General features: G+C 37.5%; 1 protein-coding gene across 5 annotated transcripts in view; it reads right to left on the bottom strand.

The window, feature by feature from the left end:
• The window catches only part of TOX (thymocyte selection associated high mobility group box), a 225,191-nt gene that overhangs the window by 38,791 nt on the left and 168,392 nt on the right, over positions 1-18,008 (bottom strand). For 4 of the 5 annotated variants that reach the window (XM_005443215.4, XM_027811164.2, XM_055705181.1 and 1 more), the window contains exons 4-5: positions 6,800-7,078; positions 251-481 (exon numbers count right to left, since the gene is read on the bottom strand). In XM_005443215.4, the coding sequence (XP_005443272.1) occupies positions 251-481; positions 6,800-7,078 (510 nt within the window). The remainder of the gene's footprint in view (positions 1-250; positions 482-6,799; positions 7,079-18,008) is intronic. The other variant, XM_055705182.1, reaches the window with a different exon arrangement.

The raw sequence follows: 18,008 nt of genomic DNA, 5'->3' as shown, positions 1-18,008 counted from the left end.
ACAATCCAAAATAGAATCCTAAAGCTTGTGCCACACTGCAAAACTAAAAAAAAACCCACCACTTTTAGTGGTTTAATACAGAAGAAATGAAACGATACTCTCCTTATCTCAGTCTCTTTAATTCAGATGCCTGAGATGGCACATATTCAGTTTTCATCCTGGCAAACAAAAGAAGCTGCCTACAGTGTTTAAGATGACCCTGATAACACTTTCCTGAAACAAAGAGTCTGAGCTACAGCACAATTTGTACCTGTTTTTGTTCTTCTCCTAAGCCGTCCCACATTGAAGCTACAATTTTAGAGACTTCACCAAAAGTAGCATTGGGGTTTTGGCCCTTGATGGCTGCTTGAGTGTCTCGAAAGAATAATGCATAGGCAGACACAGGCTTCTGTGGCTCATTTGGGTCCTTCTTCTTCTTCTTTTTGGGAGTTTTGGGTTTCTTTCCCATATCTGAAGCAGGTCTCTTCTCTCCACCATTGACCTGTAACATAAAATTAGAAAAGTACTATTAAAAAAGCCAATTTAATTCAGTCCATCCATTGTTACAGCTTCTGTGATACAAAGATTTTGGAATTTGTAAGCAAAAATGGAATTCTAGTTGCCATCTTTGATAATTCAAATGTTGACACCATCTGCCTTAGTCACATGTATAAAATTCATTATTTCAGATTATGTAACTTTTTCCCTCAAAGTGCTTTATATTTTCCTTTCATGTAATTGCTATAATCTCATTTATAGTTCATCTGTTCATCTTTACACCTTCTCTAAGTTTCATTGCTAACGGCTATAACATGCATATGACTAAATTCAAATGAAATTAGTTTTATTATAGCCTGACCACCAGTTCAACCACATGAACCACCTGCAGACAGCAGGAACACTGCAACTGGCGGTACACCTTCCAGGGAATTTGAAGAGAATCTGACTGTAAATAAAATTATTAAAGTTATAGACATTCCCCTACACACTTTCTAATTAAAATCTGAAGAACCAAAGCTTTCTCAATGCAGACAGTTTAGACCCCTTTCGAGGATCAGTTCTGATCCATCTGGATTTAGTTGCATAGTTTTTTCCTCTGCTCATGTGAAAGCAAATGGTTTGAGGAAAGGAGTGAAAAAGGAATGGTATATGAAGGAAAGTGCATGTGCATTATTTGTGCATCACCTGAAAAAAACCTGCACATGATCATTTATGCAAATTTGTTAAATGCAACTTCGCTTTTCCACTGAATAGCTCAGAGACCCTGATCACCAAAGCATCCTACCTTCCTAGGTGACTTACAAGCACATAAAGGAACACTGTCCTGATTCTTCAACAGATTGGAGCTCCACAGCAAAGCAGCTTCTCTTGATATGATCATTTAATTCTCTATACCTGTAGTAATGTGTGACTACGAGAGGATTCAAAGGCTTTTTTCTCTTGTTGACATGGCCAGAGTAATACACATCATAAGCATTTTGAAGTATGAGAAGTTCAATAGCATGAAAAGTATGCTCTAGGCTAAGGATCTAGTAGGCATGACTTTTATCACATCCTTGTATTATTATTTTTTAATAATGCATATCAAGTGACACAGAACACTGATGTTCAAATCAGTGCAACTGCATGAGGAAAATGGCTGGAAATTCTCATTTTGAGCAAAAATCTGTTTTTTTTTCAATACACACCACTTTGTGGTGTCCAGCAGGGCCCAGGTGACTACAATGAACAACCTGGATCTCTGTGGCTTACTAAGCACAGCAGTAAAGTGATGACCCCAATTTGAAAACAACGTTGGTTGTTTCTTTACCATTATGCTACCATAGATGCATCTTTAATACAAGGTTAATGGACATGGAGCCTATTGGCAGCATTTGGAAAATATGGAAAAACAGAAGCAGTGTGCTCCCATTACAAAGTTATCCAACTTTTAGTCTCTTGCTATTATTTCATTCTACAGGGTACACAAAACTACCAGTTAAATGGTAATTAACTAGGCTTCCTAGTTAATTTGGCAATACCAGTCTAAATTCTAGACAGTTCTGTGCAAAGTCCATGAACAAGGAGGCTTGACAACAATGTGGACTATAGTTAAAATTTTGCCTCTATTATTTACTGAAGTTTTCCTCTTTTCAGAGTGACAAATGAGATTTAAAAGTTCTCTGCATATTAGGATAGTAGATTACTTAACCTACCCTTAAACCAGGTGATATGCTGCAGAAACTTGTTTAAGAAGTCTTCTGGTAAGCTGTTCTGAGAACAGCTCTAAAATCTTATTCTCCGACCTGAATGATCAAGAGACTTCAAAAGCCTACTGTTAAAAAAGAGTACTCACAGGGGAAATTCTGTTTGTCTTATATGAAAATAAAAAGAATACCCGAATTCCAGTACTAATAACCTTGCAAATGGGTGAGATGATGGCCTACCTTATGCTCCCATCAGTCTATCAGCTTCATAGACTCCACTTCTAACCACCAAAGCAAAGACAGATGGGAAATAAAATAAAAACCATATATATTCTGCTAGGCATAGACTTGTGCCTCAAAATCCCTGGAGGTGTAGTTAGCTCATGGTAATCCACCTCCTGTCATGGCTTATTGCTTAATTATCGTGATGTATTTAACTTATTTATCACAAGAAAGCAATAATCTTTCACTTTAAAAAAGTGTACATTAACCATGTTGCACACATAATAGATCACAAGAATATCTAGTGTAGGATTTAAAACTATCAAGTAAGGCACATCGTTGATATCTAAATGCCCCTTGAGAAGCTGGAAAATGTCTATAAGCATATTTTAAATAAACTGCAATAGTACCAAAGCCTTTAATGGAGCTAGGAGAGCTGTTTTATGCACACTATCTTGCAGTAATCGCTGTAGTTTAAAATAGATTTTAATCAAGCACCATCTGCATAATAGGCTGAACAGACAACATAGAATTCTACTTATAACTCTTATCATATAAAGTAAATATTGTAAAACCTCTACCACATAAAGAGAATATGCTGCAGCAATTCCTTAGTAATTGTGTTTCCGTTAGTTAATTGTTGCTACTTGCAGTCCTCTCACTATCATCCCTCTAAAATGCATTATTTGAAATTCTCTCATAAGTGAAATTCAAATGAGTATGTAAGAAAACCCTGTTATCCATCTATGAAGAAATACATATTTGCAAACCAGTAATGCTTCCAGCAGCTCACTATTATGCTTGGCAATAACCGAATACATGTTTAAGGATCCAACAGTATGAATTATGGCAAGAATTATGTAAATGTAATATTCCAGTGTTGAGATGGTCAGAATAAAGTATGTGGTAAGTGGCCACTTTGTTTAGAATGTTTTTATAGTTACTTAAAACTATTGATCTTGAAGTTTTCTCTTTTTTCTTCTAACCATAGTTCCACATATTTGATTAAAAGAATAAAGGAGACTTAGGGATGTACACCACTTGCAGAAAAAATATCTTTGATCTGAGACTACATTTCATACTTCCACAGACCTAGCAGCTTTCTGACTGTATATACTGTATATTATGCTAATGTTGTCACTGATCTTATGGTCGAGCAACCTCAGCTGTCTTGCTTTTAGAGCAACAGTGTGTAAGGCAACTGAGCCCTCTATAAAGCAGCACCTTTCTTTTTTTTGTACAAGGGAATATATGACTTTTAAAGTCCAAAAGGCCTATATGAAAGAGCCTTTATGTGAATGAGTATTGCCAAAAAATATTTAGTAGCTGCTGCCATTAGTTCTGTGTATGTTGGACAAGGCTTACAACAATTTGAATATTTACCATACGATGAACATCCAAGAAGCTCAGTGCATGAACAATTACATCAGTTTGTAAAGTTTCCTTATGACTGGCATTTGGAAAATGTACATTAAGCTGAAATGGTAATTTCCTCCATGCATGAAAATCAGTCATTCACTAGGGATACAATTATATTTCTAGTCCAAATGTATGTAACGTACACATTTGTTCATACCTTTCTATAAATTCATCAAAGTCATCCTCTTTCTATAAATTCATGCAAACATGAACAGGACACTGAGATTTTTGTATTTTTTTCTCTAGATAGAAATAGGTATAGTTGTTAGGGACTTCTCTATCAAATCTGCTGTCAAAGGCTTCTTTCACACATAAGGCTGGGTGTTCAGCTGGCATAAACTAAGGGAGATCATCTGACACTGAGGTGATTTTCCCTTTCAAAATGTACTTTGTCTTTTCGATCAATGTTGGTACACGGGCAAACATCTTCTCCTGCTGGTTCAATAGGGAGAATGTCACTGTTGCTGTTAATAACATGGCGAATTCAAAGGGAGCTGTTTTTCACACAGTCCTTACGGCAGGAACATAGAATCATAGAATAGTTTGGGTTGGAAGGGACCTTAAAGAACATCTCAGTGACTTCATGAAGCTGCTCAAACGTGTGAGCTCCAGCAGCTACTACATGACTGCAACATGTTAATTCTACTGAAGGACTAACTAGTGAGCTCTGGCCCTAATCTATTAAGTAATACCACACATCTACATAAAAGTTTATAAAACAAAGAGAAAACTGCAAATTTAGCAAAGTTACATTCAGGTAAAAGACAGAGGTTCCCACAAGAGATGGAACGGCTGCTCTATCTCTTCCTGGCCCCGTCCAGTACCTTCTTTCACTGGGAAGAACATTTCTGGAGTGAGAAGGACCCTCACAGGCCCCTCTGAGAGAATGTAATACTGTTGTGCCTGGGGAGAAAGACTGCACTGAAAGCTGGTTTGTTCTAAATATTTGCATCCATGCATTGGCAGCTTCCAGGAAGAGCAACATGACAGAAAGATACACAGCAGAGGAGTTTCACTAAGTTCTTATGCTGATTATTCAAACCCTGTTGTCTTCTATGGAGGGAACTACAGCAGAACCGCTGCGTTGGATCAGGCATGCCAGCCCACTCATGGTCTTTGATGGTGGCCAACTTCAGGCATTTTCATGAAGACCCAAGACATCCCATAGAAGACAGGTATGGCATAATATGCCCCCACCAAGCTTACAGTTTAAACCCTACTAGCTGAAGACAAATTTAAGCACTCTGTCATTATTAACGAAATTTAATAGTCTTTACAACTTTTCTCTTAGCAGAGAAATGATTATTATTGAATTTTCAGGCAATGTATCAATTTCAGCACACCAAATTTAATTTTGTGTTGTGTCTTGTGCCTTTTTTCATTTTTTTCTGCTTAGATGGATCATGAGAGAATTTTAAAGAGAGGTTTCTAAAATAACATGGCCTGTTAAAAAGTTGAACACTATGTAAACTGGCTTACACAAAAAAAGGGCTAGGCTTTACTTGGTCTGCAGTGCTTAGTATTTCTTTATTGAAAACATTAGCTTCAGATGAGTACTGTCTGCACAAAACCACATCTGTAGGTTTTTTCTAGCACAAAGTGTTGCAGTGAAAAAGTACAAGAAAAATGTAGGCTAAATAACTGAAATATTGGTTAGAAGCAGAAAGGACACCTTAATTATTTGAGTGGATGTTTTCTCCAGAAGTTTAGAGCATCTTGCACACTCCCACCAATATATGTAAAAATATTAGCAAAGCAACAGGAGTAGGAAATAAATTATTCTGAAAAAGTAAAAGCTGCCTGGAATTATTTTTACATAGCTGTATTCTAAAGTCTCCCTCAGTAAGAAAGTGCTCATTTAAAATGTATGAATTATTCAGTAATTTTTAAAACCTAAAGTTTGTGAAATCACAGGAAAGTCCTGAAATAAAACTTTTGAATCAGAATTTATTCAAAATGTAGTAGAACATATGTCTCCAATTACATGATTATTTTATAGCTTGAGGCATGAAAAACAATATAATATGAAAACAAATCAGACTTACATTTCTTGACTGGATTATACTTCCTCAGTGACTCACTATATGTTTTCTTCACATTTCTTGTAAGTCTGCAACTTTCCCCCACAAAATATGGCCATTGTACACACTACACTACAGGACTGCTCTAACACGACAGCTATTTTGCAGTGACCTTAACACAGAGCTAGAGGTTCTCAATTTCAATATGCTCTATTCCTGGTTTATGGGATGACTTTGTGCTAAGTTCCAGGTTTTTTTGTGTCTCAGCTTTTGCGTTTGCAAAATTAAAATAATATACTTGTGTATTTTTTGGGTGGTTTTCAGGATTTTATGAGGTTTGGGAGGTTTTTGCATGCCAAACCTGCTATATAAATTGACATTTATCTTTTAAAGTAATTTATTATGTAAATGCATTATCACTTCATGCCTGTACCAACACTAAAAGGAAACTTAAATATGTCATGATGGAGTGTCGGCACCTCTCAAAGTATATATGCATAATGGGTCTTCAAGGTTTTCAAGGTAAGGCTTTTACAGTTCGTAGAGGATCTTTCTGTTCTGATTGCTATGGTGTTCTATTTACTCATCCTGTGACCAAGTAGCAAAGACTAGCATATTGTACAGACTGTTCATACTTTTTATAGCAGTAACTTGATCTTTAACTGGGAACAAACATCCCTTCTATGCAAGTGAGAATACTCAACCTTTATCTTAAAGACCTAAAGGAATGGCTATCCTTTGAGTGTTTTACAGAATTCCAGTTTGCTCTCATGAAGAGGAATGATGTCCTTTACTCAAGCTATGTGAAGAAATGACTGGAAATTATAAGTTCTGTATTCATAACCCTTTATTCACTTCAGTCAACCATGCATAATGTATAAAGTATCACCTTAATAATTGTGGCCATACGATTCATTTAGCAGGTCCTAAAATATCCACCATTTACATAGTAATCCTAGCATCTAAGCCTACCTTAGAGCTATCTTCTCCTTCATCTTCATGGACTGAACTGGATGGTGAAGGGGTTGCAGATTTGCTTCCAGGTGGAGAGGGCGAGTTGTGAGGAACACTGTTTCCACCCATATTCAAACCAAGCTGTGCACTGAGCTGGGACTGGTTAATAGTAGTCAGCTGCCCATGCTGCATCATTCCTGGCTGCCTAATATCTGCAGGTTGAACCCTTGGCCTCATGGTTGCCATCTGAGGATGGGAACTATACTGGGCTCCTTCTGTATTCCGTAAATCTTGCATCTACAAGAGGAAAAAAACTGTATTAAGCATATCACTAATAAAGAGTTCTGTTCCTTAGACCTCGATTGGCCTGATTTGCTATATAAGGCTTAAAAGAAATGGCAAATACTTCAATAAACATGTAAATACTGGAAATAAACAGAGTAAGGATATGATTGACATTTGCATAACACTGATGGTTATAAACTATTCGGGCTTTAGCCTCAGCCCATGGGAATAGCAAAAAGCAATGAAAGCTTGTTTCTTTACAGGGGGAACAAAAGGGCACTGCTTTTTGTAACTGCATGTAGAGTATTTCAGAAATGCTAACAAACAGGGACAGGTTTGCACTCTGAAGTTCAGAAATTGATCAAAACATGAATATCCTAAAAATTCAAAACAATTTCCAGATCCTACTTTTCTTCTTAGGATTTTTTTGTGTGTAAGCTTTGAATTTGGGAGCTGCAGTTTTCAGAACTTGAACATCTACTATTAGGTCCAAATCTATTTTGCCTGGTGTTGCCCAACGAGATACTGGAATTTTCAGGATTCAAACGAATGAGAAGAAGGATGCATTGATAGACTGATTAAATGATTTCTGAGTTGATTTGCTGCTAGGACATATATGAACGGAAAGCTTGGAAATCGTGGGATTGACAAATGAATCCATTGTGCTATGTGGGTCACCGCTTCTTAGCATTAACAAGACATACTATTTTAATGCAAGCAACAAATTCAGTCTCTGCAAGGATAAGAATTAAAAGCACTGGAGGATGAAACTCCTTTCTTGTCCAGAGGTCAAATGCACCATACACACACTACAGCAGATTGCCTTTAACATCTTTTCAGTATACTCACACAGAAACATGACAAATAGCAAAGAGTATTAGGGAGAAGCTCAGATTTAAGCTAAGGTGTTCTGTGGGTGATTTAAAATTGAAGTGTCAATTCAGAGCTGAAATGAAATAGATATAGTTGTCTCTCTGTGCATCAGACAAACATGCCGTACGTATCGAGGGGAATCTGACAGGAAGTACCATTGTGTAAGTTCCATTATGAAAAGGACATGCGTTAATGGTTCAATATATTAACATAACCACATTTATTCTACTGACAGTCTTTGTTAGACATGTCATCTGAATTGTCTAAAGATCACTCAGATTTTTTTTACAAAGTTTTTATAGCTTGTGACTTCTATAACCTCTCTCTCTCTCATACACACACTCCTATACATCACAGCAATCTGTAAGATACCTTTCAACGGGTAACACACAGAAAAAGAAAAGATAAACCTGTAACTTCACCTTTTCTCTTACTATTGATAGCATAAAAATATATCAATTTTAGGGACATAGTTTATGAGCTTGGGGATTGATTTTTGTAAAGCTGACTGGCTGGCAGTAAATCAAACTAATAATACCATTAGTTATGGCATACTTACCACTTTACATGTATGTGTGTCTCTGAAAAGCATTTGAAATGGATTCTGACAATGTGACATCACAATTATACCTGTATTTATATTGCTTTAGAAATTAATAGCTTTTGGTAAAAAAGGGTTGTCGATACAAACATGTTCAAGTTCATTTATTGACTACTAAAGCACCAGAGGAATAGAGACAGCACAGTGTATGAGATCAATCAAAGGCTGAAATTTGAATCCTGGCAAACATTTATATTTTTAAAGATTGCTACTGACTTCTTGTTCCCTTCCCTCCAGTATCATCTCCCCTCCTTGCCAAACATATTAGCCTTGAAAGCTATCATTATCTCTGCTTCTGGCAGACAACCCACATCAAAACGGTTGTGCCAGGGACGCTGTAACTGCTGCTCAGCCGTTTTGCTCTGGATCCAGCTGTTGAGCTGGGCAGCAGCTGGGGAAGGGGGAGTGGGAGTGTGGGCTGTCCCGGGCCCTCTCAGCCAGTGCTGGGTGAGTGGGCAGTGGGTGGAAATTCACCCAGTCCCTTGCGTGCTGGGGAGAGGGAGGCAGAACCCTTCCAAAAGCCCTCCCTTCACCCCATCTGTGGCGCTTGAGCCTCAGCGTGGGTGTGTGTCCTCCCCACGGTGCCCACCACCCAGCAGGGGCCGAGCCCACGCTGCCCCACTTGCAAATGCCTTGTGCTTTCGTGGGGTAGCACCATGATGGGGCTGGAAATAAACTCCCTCATGAAAAGCTGAACAAGGAAGACCACTTTTTAATAAGAATATGCATCCTAATGATTTTATGAACTGTAGAAAGGAAACAAGCACAATTTGAAACTCCTGACAACTCTTATTTAGAATGAACTTGCAGAGTATCTTCCTCTGAAAGCAGGGCAAAGGTTATAATTTTAATTACTCTTCCACAAGTAAAATATAATACAGTTGCTATTATTCAAATTATCTCTCCTTTATTAAAAACTCTTTATATGAACTTCAAATATTATCAGATAGATACTACAGAATATTGTGGTTTTTGTCTTTAAAAAATATATATTTTTAAACAGTCTGTGATTCACTTTTAGCCCTGTCACAGAACATTCTCTGTTTTCAGATAACATGACACCAGCTGGACAGTACGGGATGTATCCACATACACAACACATGTATGTGTCTGTGTGTATATATATATTTGCCAGACAACCCTTCACTAGTGAAATTCTGAGGACTGCAAAATGAGGTAGTGCAGTAGAAAAAACCCAGTATTTCCCTTTTCACATGAATTCAACTTGTCTTCTGAATTTTTAAATCAGATGAATACCAGGCTACTTTTACAAAACCAAGTGAGGTTTTGTAAAAGTTTACTTTGCTTACGGCAAGTAAGTTTGTTTAACAGTACATGTTGCCTTTTAGATACTAAGCTGGAAACCCTCACCTAAGGGACCTGCCTGCAGAGAACATACCAGTGCAAGTCCATTGCACAGAGCTATGGCCCTCACCAAGGAGGATCCACATCTGCAGACGAGGTTTCTGGCTCACCTCTCTGCCACGCACTGCAGAGCCTGTCTTCCCTCATCCTGTCCCTTCCTAGTGAAAAAAAGGGATTGTCTAAGAAAATGGAAACTGCTTATCCCTTGAATAAGAACAGGCAACTAACCATGTAACTATGAAAAGCTATGAGATTACACCATGGAAAACATGTGATGATGAACCTTCAGGTTCCTGAAGGATCAACAAACCAAGAACTGTTCCATCTTCCCTGTTGGGTTCAAGAACAGTCCCACTCATGAAAACCACATACTTGGGTCATTGCTGTCGTGTGACAGTACACTCCCGTTTCAAACACCGTCACTACCTGTCTCTGCAGGAGCAGTGGCACTATCAAGACACACTCTCTGTCAACATGCAGAGTATGACTAATTTCTTCTAAACTACTTCAAAATCAGAAGCTTCTTATTTCTTGTTCCTCCAGATGGAGTTTTACAAAACCCACCAATGTGTAGCTGTGCTGGAGCCATATTCACTATGCAGAAGCAATATTGCGAACACACTCCTGCTGAATGCAAAGCTGAATACAAATCCTGCTGGGTGGCAGAGCGCCAAATGGAAGAACAAAGTTAAAGAGTTTGAGTGTTACAAAGGATAGGGACAGTCTTAAACTGATGCCTTCAATGGTCTCTCTGATGAGGTAATAATGATAATATCTGGCACTTTAATATCAGTCTCCATCTGTCAGTTCCAGGATGTTTCACAACTTGGGTTATATTCAGCTTTAGAACATGATTGGTTTTATTTTGGTTTTACTAAAGGGGAAGCTATGATACATTTCTTTTCATGGCTATTTTTTTTTTCTGTTTGCATTTTGCTTATAAGCAGAAGCTGAGCATCCACCCATGTGTTTGACATAGTAAAAGCTACTAATTCTGAGGTGTATACCAATAACTGTTACGACACGTTTAGTGGAAAAACAGTACGGGGCTGTCTGGCTGAAAAAAAGCTCCTAATGCCCTGCTCAAAGCTTCTAAGGTAGTAAGAATAAAAAGCTAAAGTGCTTGAAACATCAGACCATCATTCTCCCCATCAGCTTAAAGCAAAACCAAAGCAAAGCATGCAATGCAGAATACAGTGATATCATCCCTGCACAGAAACATCTTACTGCAGGACAATGTGAATACAGTATCCTAATCACAGAAAATAGTGCTAGAAGGAACCTCAAAAGGTTATTTAGTCCAACATCTATCTCACAGCAGGATTAGCTATACCTAAATCATTCTGACAGATGTTTGTCTAACCTCTTCATAACCTCCCTAGGCAATTCTTGTGCTTAACTATCCTTACAGTGGAAAGGGCTTTTTTCTGTAATGTCTCACCTAAATCTCCTTTGTTGTAATTTAAACCTACTACTTTTTGCTTTGCTCCCAGTGGACATGCGGAATGTTTTTCTCCTTTACAGAAAAGTTGTACACACTAGAAGGGTATTATGAATTTCCTTTCAGTTTTTTCTTCTTTAGACCAAACAACTAAACCCAAAGATTGAAAGACTTTTTTCATATGCTGTGTTTTCTACACCTCTGATCATTCTTCCTCCTATCCTCTGGACTATGTCCAATAGTTCTTCATCTTTCTTGAAATATTGTGCCCCAAAGTTCACAAAATACAGATATTCTTATCTGACACAGCATTCAGATAGAACCCTTACTCTCTCACAGGATATAGTGTGTAGCCTAAACCCCCCCTAATTATCTGTCTTTTCGATACAAGCTGGTTAACACATGCAAGATGTAGAAAGAGCCACACTGCAGGACTCAACTAACATCCCAGAAGGTGGCATTAGGAAGGAAATAATTTTTGTCTGAGAAGCATTGGGCAGGTGGTTTCAAAAGGAGTGTGCTGTTAGCAAAATACATTATTTTTGTTATAATTAAGAACTGTGATGCAACATCTCTCTGAAAAGCTGTAAAAGTCCAAATTGTCCCTCCCTATTTAAATTCATTTATAATAAATGTTATCATTACATCAAAGAACAAAGACAGGTTGCCTTAATAGATCGAAGTAAATACAACAGGTCTAAGTATATGCAAGAAACACTGGGGATTACACACCGGTGATGAAAACATTAAAACATAAGAAAAAATACACAGGTCTTACTCACTGAAGCAAGTGGAGAATACATATCTCACTACCCTGGGCAAACTCGTATCAAGGCACAGCAGGCATTATTTCTATTACCCCATCAGGTCTTACAAGGTTTTTTGCTTAGTTTTCTACTAGCTGAGAGTTCTTATGAACATTTCTGATGGACACTGTGGAAGGTTGACAGTTCTTTGCTCCTTGTCTAAGCAGTCAAGGTAAGTCAGAGAGCAATAGCTTTTCATACTGTAAGAAGCTATATTTGAATCAATTAATTAAAAAAAAATATTGGGAGAAAACCCCAGGGGATCTTAAGTGTTATCCATAAAGATAACCACAGTGTGCTTCCTTCTTCACTGGTGTCACCCAACGGAGTCACCATGTAGGCATTGCAGACATTCTTTGGTAGGCAGAAGGTGTTTCTGTTATTAGTCATATTCTCACTCATATTCCCAGGTCAACTTGTGTCACTACCTGTACCATGTTAAATTTGAATGTTTGTTAGTTCCCAAATTATGCCACATTAAAAGGTAGCACTAGCCTCAGTTGTGCCAACCTCCTGAAAAGGTTAGAAATTTTACTGTTTTAATTTAGGTGTTTTAATTGCCTTCCACCATAAGCCAATGCACATCTGCAAGATGTTTTAGAGTGACACAGAGATGCTCATTAAAAAGAGAGAAAAAAAAATGGAATTCCTACATAATCACTTGACTCTCCAAGTCAAGGTTTCAAAAGAGAAGAAAAGATAAAATTAAGTTGCCAGACAGGTTTGTGAGAGCTGGCACACAGAGAAGGAATTGTGTTTGTGAGACCACATCCACCACTTATGATCAAAATAAACACTTGTGAAACCAAAAAAACCCTCATAATTCTTTTAAATGATTGAAAATGCAAGCAATATTAATCACACAATCAATCACAGCTAGGTTTAAACATAAAAGTGTGTAAAAATACAGAAATGCCCATGCAGTTACTCAGTGCATGTTGGTGGTTAAGATCCTAGATTAATAGCAACGGAATCTAAAGCAAACCATGCAGTTTCATGTGTTGGTTTCCAACATGGTGATGCTATTCAGTGAGATAACCTAAAACTCAAGATAACTTGAACATCTGCATTTGTACACCAGAGAAAAGCCAAAAGTGACCCCAATATTTAGAAGGCTGAAATCTGACAAGAAGTTTGGATTCTCTGATTAGAGTGGATAAAACTGGTAACTGTCATGTATGTCCTGTTATGAACGAAGGCTGATCAAACCCCAAGACCCACGTGCTATCAGATGTTTGTTTCCATTCAGTTAAAGCAGAAATCATATCTGCAAGCACGTCTTCTCTTAGCACATATATAAGAGAATGAGTGCTAAAGAAAGATCTGTTATGAGAGTTAAGGTTACTCTAAAATGACCACAGAGAACCATTCAAAACACATTAAAAGGAATAACTCAAAGCACCACTGAGCAGAGGAAGGGATGTGTGTTTTCATCATCTCATTTTTATAATTCTCTTCTGTATCAGCTAACTGCATAATGAAAGACTAAGTTTTCAAGTGGGTGTTTGGGGAATATTTTAGTGTTGTACACAAGTGTATTTTATATACTACGCCCAGTGCGTTTTCAGGATAAAATGAAAGGATCATTCAAAATTTCTGTTGATTAGGAAAACAGTTTTAAAATTAAAAAGCAGAAACCTCATATGTAAAAAGAACCCCAAACTAAAAAAACCATCCCACCAACCTATTAAATTTACTACTCTAATCTTTTCAAAATCATTCTGTTAAAAATTAAACCACTTCAGGTTGTTTTATATAGTACTGGTTCTGTAAGTGATCTTCAGCTCTTTTAAAACAATTATATACTCAAAATTCAACTGCAAAATTTTATAGCATGATCATATAATGACAAGAATGCAGCAATATACAGTTTCTATATTTCTCGGTACACAGTTAATTTGGGGACTATTAACATTCTTTTCTACTTTATGTTTTAATATCCTTTGAGTCACACAGGGCCTAGGTCTCAAAACTAATCATAAAAAACTACCAACTGCTATTTACTCTAATATAATAACCCTTTATTTAAAACAACATCCAATAAATTTCATTATAAGAAGTTATTAAAAGGGTTAAAAACCTATTAAATGTCAAAGAATTTTCCTGACTCAAACTTCTAATAAAGAAACAGAATAGGCTTTCTTTCTGAATTATTTAAATCTTTACTGACTGTGCACTGAACCATGAAATTAGAAAAGTGTTATTAGAAGTGTTCTCTGGTTTTTATAAAAGTTGTAGCATAGAATATATCAAACCACAGTCTTTAACTAGACTAGTTAAAGAAATAGGTTTTTAATCCTGAATACATGGTTTTCACTGATATAAAGGGTCATAATTAAAAGTCTGGCCTGGAAGCTGAAGATAATAAAATTATTATTACAGGAGCATACATGTTCATTTGGTATATTCTGGATGCATGTTTCCATTTTAATTTGGACACATATCTTCAATTTTGTTTGATCTTGCAAAGTCCACTAATTTGGACCCTCTCAGCAAACAATTAAGCTTTTAATAGTGACTCATTTTAAAGAATTAATGGTGAATAAGTTGCGTTATCTTTTTCTCTTTTTTAAAGTGTCTAACGCTTAACAGCAGGTATAGGTTGACAGCAGACAAATGAAATCTAGGAGATACAAGTCAAATATTCTAGCACACATCTCCCGATAACAGTATTATCCCTTCACTGCTTTTTCGCAAATAACAACAGAACCATTTTCTATTTCACCAGTTATTTACATAAGGAAAACAATCATGCATTTCACATTTATTTTAGTGATGCTAAAGAATTCCTGAGTCAGCAGTATATTCACAGGTTCACTCAAACACACCTGAATCAATAGCTTTTCATCAAAAGAAACGAAGTCAGAAAGACACTCGAGAGAGACGATATTGTCTCCCCTTCTTTTAGACAATAAAAGTAGAAGAATCCAAGGAACATGAAGCGATTAAGTCTAGGAATACAAACTAGATCCTTGGAAATGCTGTGAGCAGTGTGAAGCTGTGCTTGCTGTAGGGCAGGAGGGAAAAGGGGATGCAGGCAGCTACTGTCATCTTTGCAGTGCTTTGCTCCTGTGACTGACCAACAACACAGTAGCCAGTGTGAGATTGCTGTACCTTTGCTGGCTTCTGCTCTATTCTATTCTATCCTGTTCTATTCTGTTCTGTTGCATTCTTTACTGTGATGTTCACCACAACAGTATCAAACCAACCTCCTGCAGTGAGCTGGGCACGACTATTAGCTGTCACATGATGCTCCCTCTACCCACTTTAACAGACAAAGGTACCCAGACCACACCATCCATCTCTCCCTACCACAAAGTAAAGGAAGTTGTATTGGATACATTTATATTATTTAATTGTTATTTATCAATAACTTTTATTAATATAAAGCAGTCTGGAAAGTCTTTCTTGAATCAGTGTCACCCTCCAGCAGATGATTTGTAAATTTTCCAACAGATTTGCCAAGAGAGGATCTGGCCACATGAGAGCAGAGAGGGCTAAGTACAGTGCAGGGACAGCAAAGTTGTTATAGTTGTGTATCTCTCAGTGATGTCAGTGTATCTGCCACTGAATTTTGTCAGACATATTTTAAATATTTTATATGGTAGTGTTAATATTTAGAAGATTGGGTGACTAAGCTTTTAAATAAATAAATTTCTGATGAGATATTCATATTCATCACATTCAAAAGAAAGTGCAGCTTGCATAGTACTTAAAAAATGTTTAATTTGAAATTGGAAATATTAGAATTAGACTGAGATATTTAAATAAAGGTATTTAAGGATGTTTACACTTAGTAAAGAAAAACATGTGACTTAACTACAGTATTTATCATGTTAAGACTTGAATCCAGGCAAATTATTTGGGTATGCCAATATTTGTATGGTTAGGGCAGCACAAATGCAGTCATTTACTAAACTTGATCGGTGTGAAAGTCTTTGAGGAAGATGTTGAGAGCTTGAATGACCAAGTAACCCTTTGAATTCTAGTCCACTCAGGCTCTTATATTGTTTTAACAAGCTTAGTTTCAGTAAGGGATGGCTGCCCAAGCAGAAGCTACTAGACCTACACTCATTAACGACAGATAAAACAGGGAAAAGTACTGAAAGGTGAAACAGAAGGTGTAAGAGCTATAACCACAGATCATTCATAGTGACTCCATGCTGTATATCATGTTAGTTCATGCTCTGCCTCAGTGTTCATCTCCTCTTCAAAAAGCTCAACCCTAGATTTGCAATGCTGCATTATTTCCATGCACATCAACAAATTCTGGAACTTGATGGTGAATTTTGGTCTGCCTTTCTCACCATACACACTATGTGAAGTTAAAGGACAATGAAAGGTCAGTTCTTTCTAGTTGGCAAGTTTGGTCAAAAAAAATCTATGAGTCAGTATCTTATATAAAGAAAAAAGGTTTTCAGATGTGACTCATCTGAAATGCATGTCTGGCTAATTTGTGTCCTTCTGTGCCACCTTTAGTTCCTCTTTATCTCAGTAACTGTTGCATTTGCCTACCCCAATGAAGGTTTTGCTGCTCATCGAGTCTAATATCTTACCTGAAAAGCCATGTTCCCCAGGTTCAATGACAGGAGATATGCCTAAGTGCAGGGGATGTCCATGTGGGTAAAAGACAGCAAATTCCTTCTGGTTAGGATATCACACTAAACCAACTGTGGCACATGAAAAGTTGGTGCAATACTGGAGTGTCTTTTGTCTCCTAACTGTACAGGAAAACTCTGTAGGATCCGAACTGCATCTTATTTCAGTCCCAAGAAATACCAATTCCCTCACAAAGCTGCACTCTTCTGCTGCATCAGCTAGAACGAGAGATATTTGAAACATTGATTTAATTTAATCTGAATATGCTACTTCACTGTAAAAGGCATTTGCAAGGGAGCAGAGGCTGTTTCCAGTGTTGTCCAGCTGTTTAGGCACTGCACAGAAATAAAGGGCAGAAGGACCTCAAATGAAAATCTCTGTCCCCCAGAAGGTACAGAAAGGACTAAAACCTGAGACCGCTACATGCTGTAATTGTCTCATTACCCTCATTAGGCTTATGAGGCTTCCTGCTGTTCCACACAAACCTTGTTTCTGTTCCAATGTGATAAAAAAGTTGGATCATTGCAACTCAGGTACTGCAGGCAGATCTAGTCTGCAATTGTCCTTATTCTCCTACTTGAGCACTGTGATGAGGAACATCCTAGAAATTATTCCTGAAGCTGTAGTGTCCTGTTTGGGGTTGTGTTTTACAAATGGTGTTGTGAGTAAAACAAAATCTTCTACAGAATTAATAGTAAACCTAGTCTGAACATGAGTAAGTTTAGGAATGACTGGATTAGGGACGCTCAACTGGCTCAGAGTCCTGAAGGCTTATTAATAAAACAACACCACCGTTTAAGCAAACTATTTTGCTAGCCATTTCAGTCTCAGGTGGAAACAGTGGTGCTTTGCTAGCTCTTGCATTCCCATAAATAACAGTTGTACTAAGCCAAACAAACCTTCCTGTAAGTCCCAGCCACCCTGGTACTAATATGCATAGAATTATGATTGTGCATTATCCCTTGATTAACACTGATGTGCGTTTTCTGAAAACTAAAGTCATCTGGGTTTTGGGTATGCATTTTGTGGATTTCTGGACTCTGCTTATTTTCCTTGACAAAGAAGAACATCTTTTTCCTGGCTGATAGCAGTAGCCCTGTCACGGTTTGACCCCAGAAGGCAATTAAGTACCACATTGCCACTCACCCACTCCCCACACTGCCCCGGTGGGATGGGGAAGAGAATCAGAAAAGGTAAAATCCACGGGTTGAGATAAGAACAGTTTAATAATTGAAATAAAGTAAAAGACACTGCTAC

This window comes from Falco cherrug, chromosome 3 (assembly GCF_023634085.1).
Source record: "Falco cherrug isolate bFalChe1 chromosome 3, bFalChe1.pri, whole genome shotgun sequence".
NCBI lineage: Eukaryota > Metazoa > Chordata > Aves > Falconiformes > Falconidae > Falco > Falco cherrug.
The sequence above is the reverse complement of the archived record's forward strand: the minus strand, read 5'-3'. Positions and strand labels throughout refer to the sequence as shown.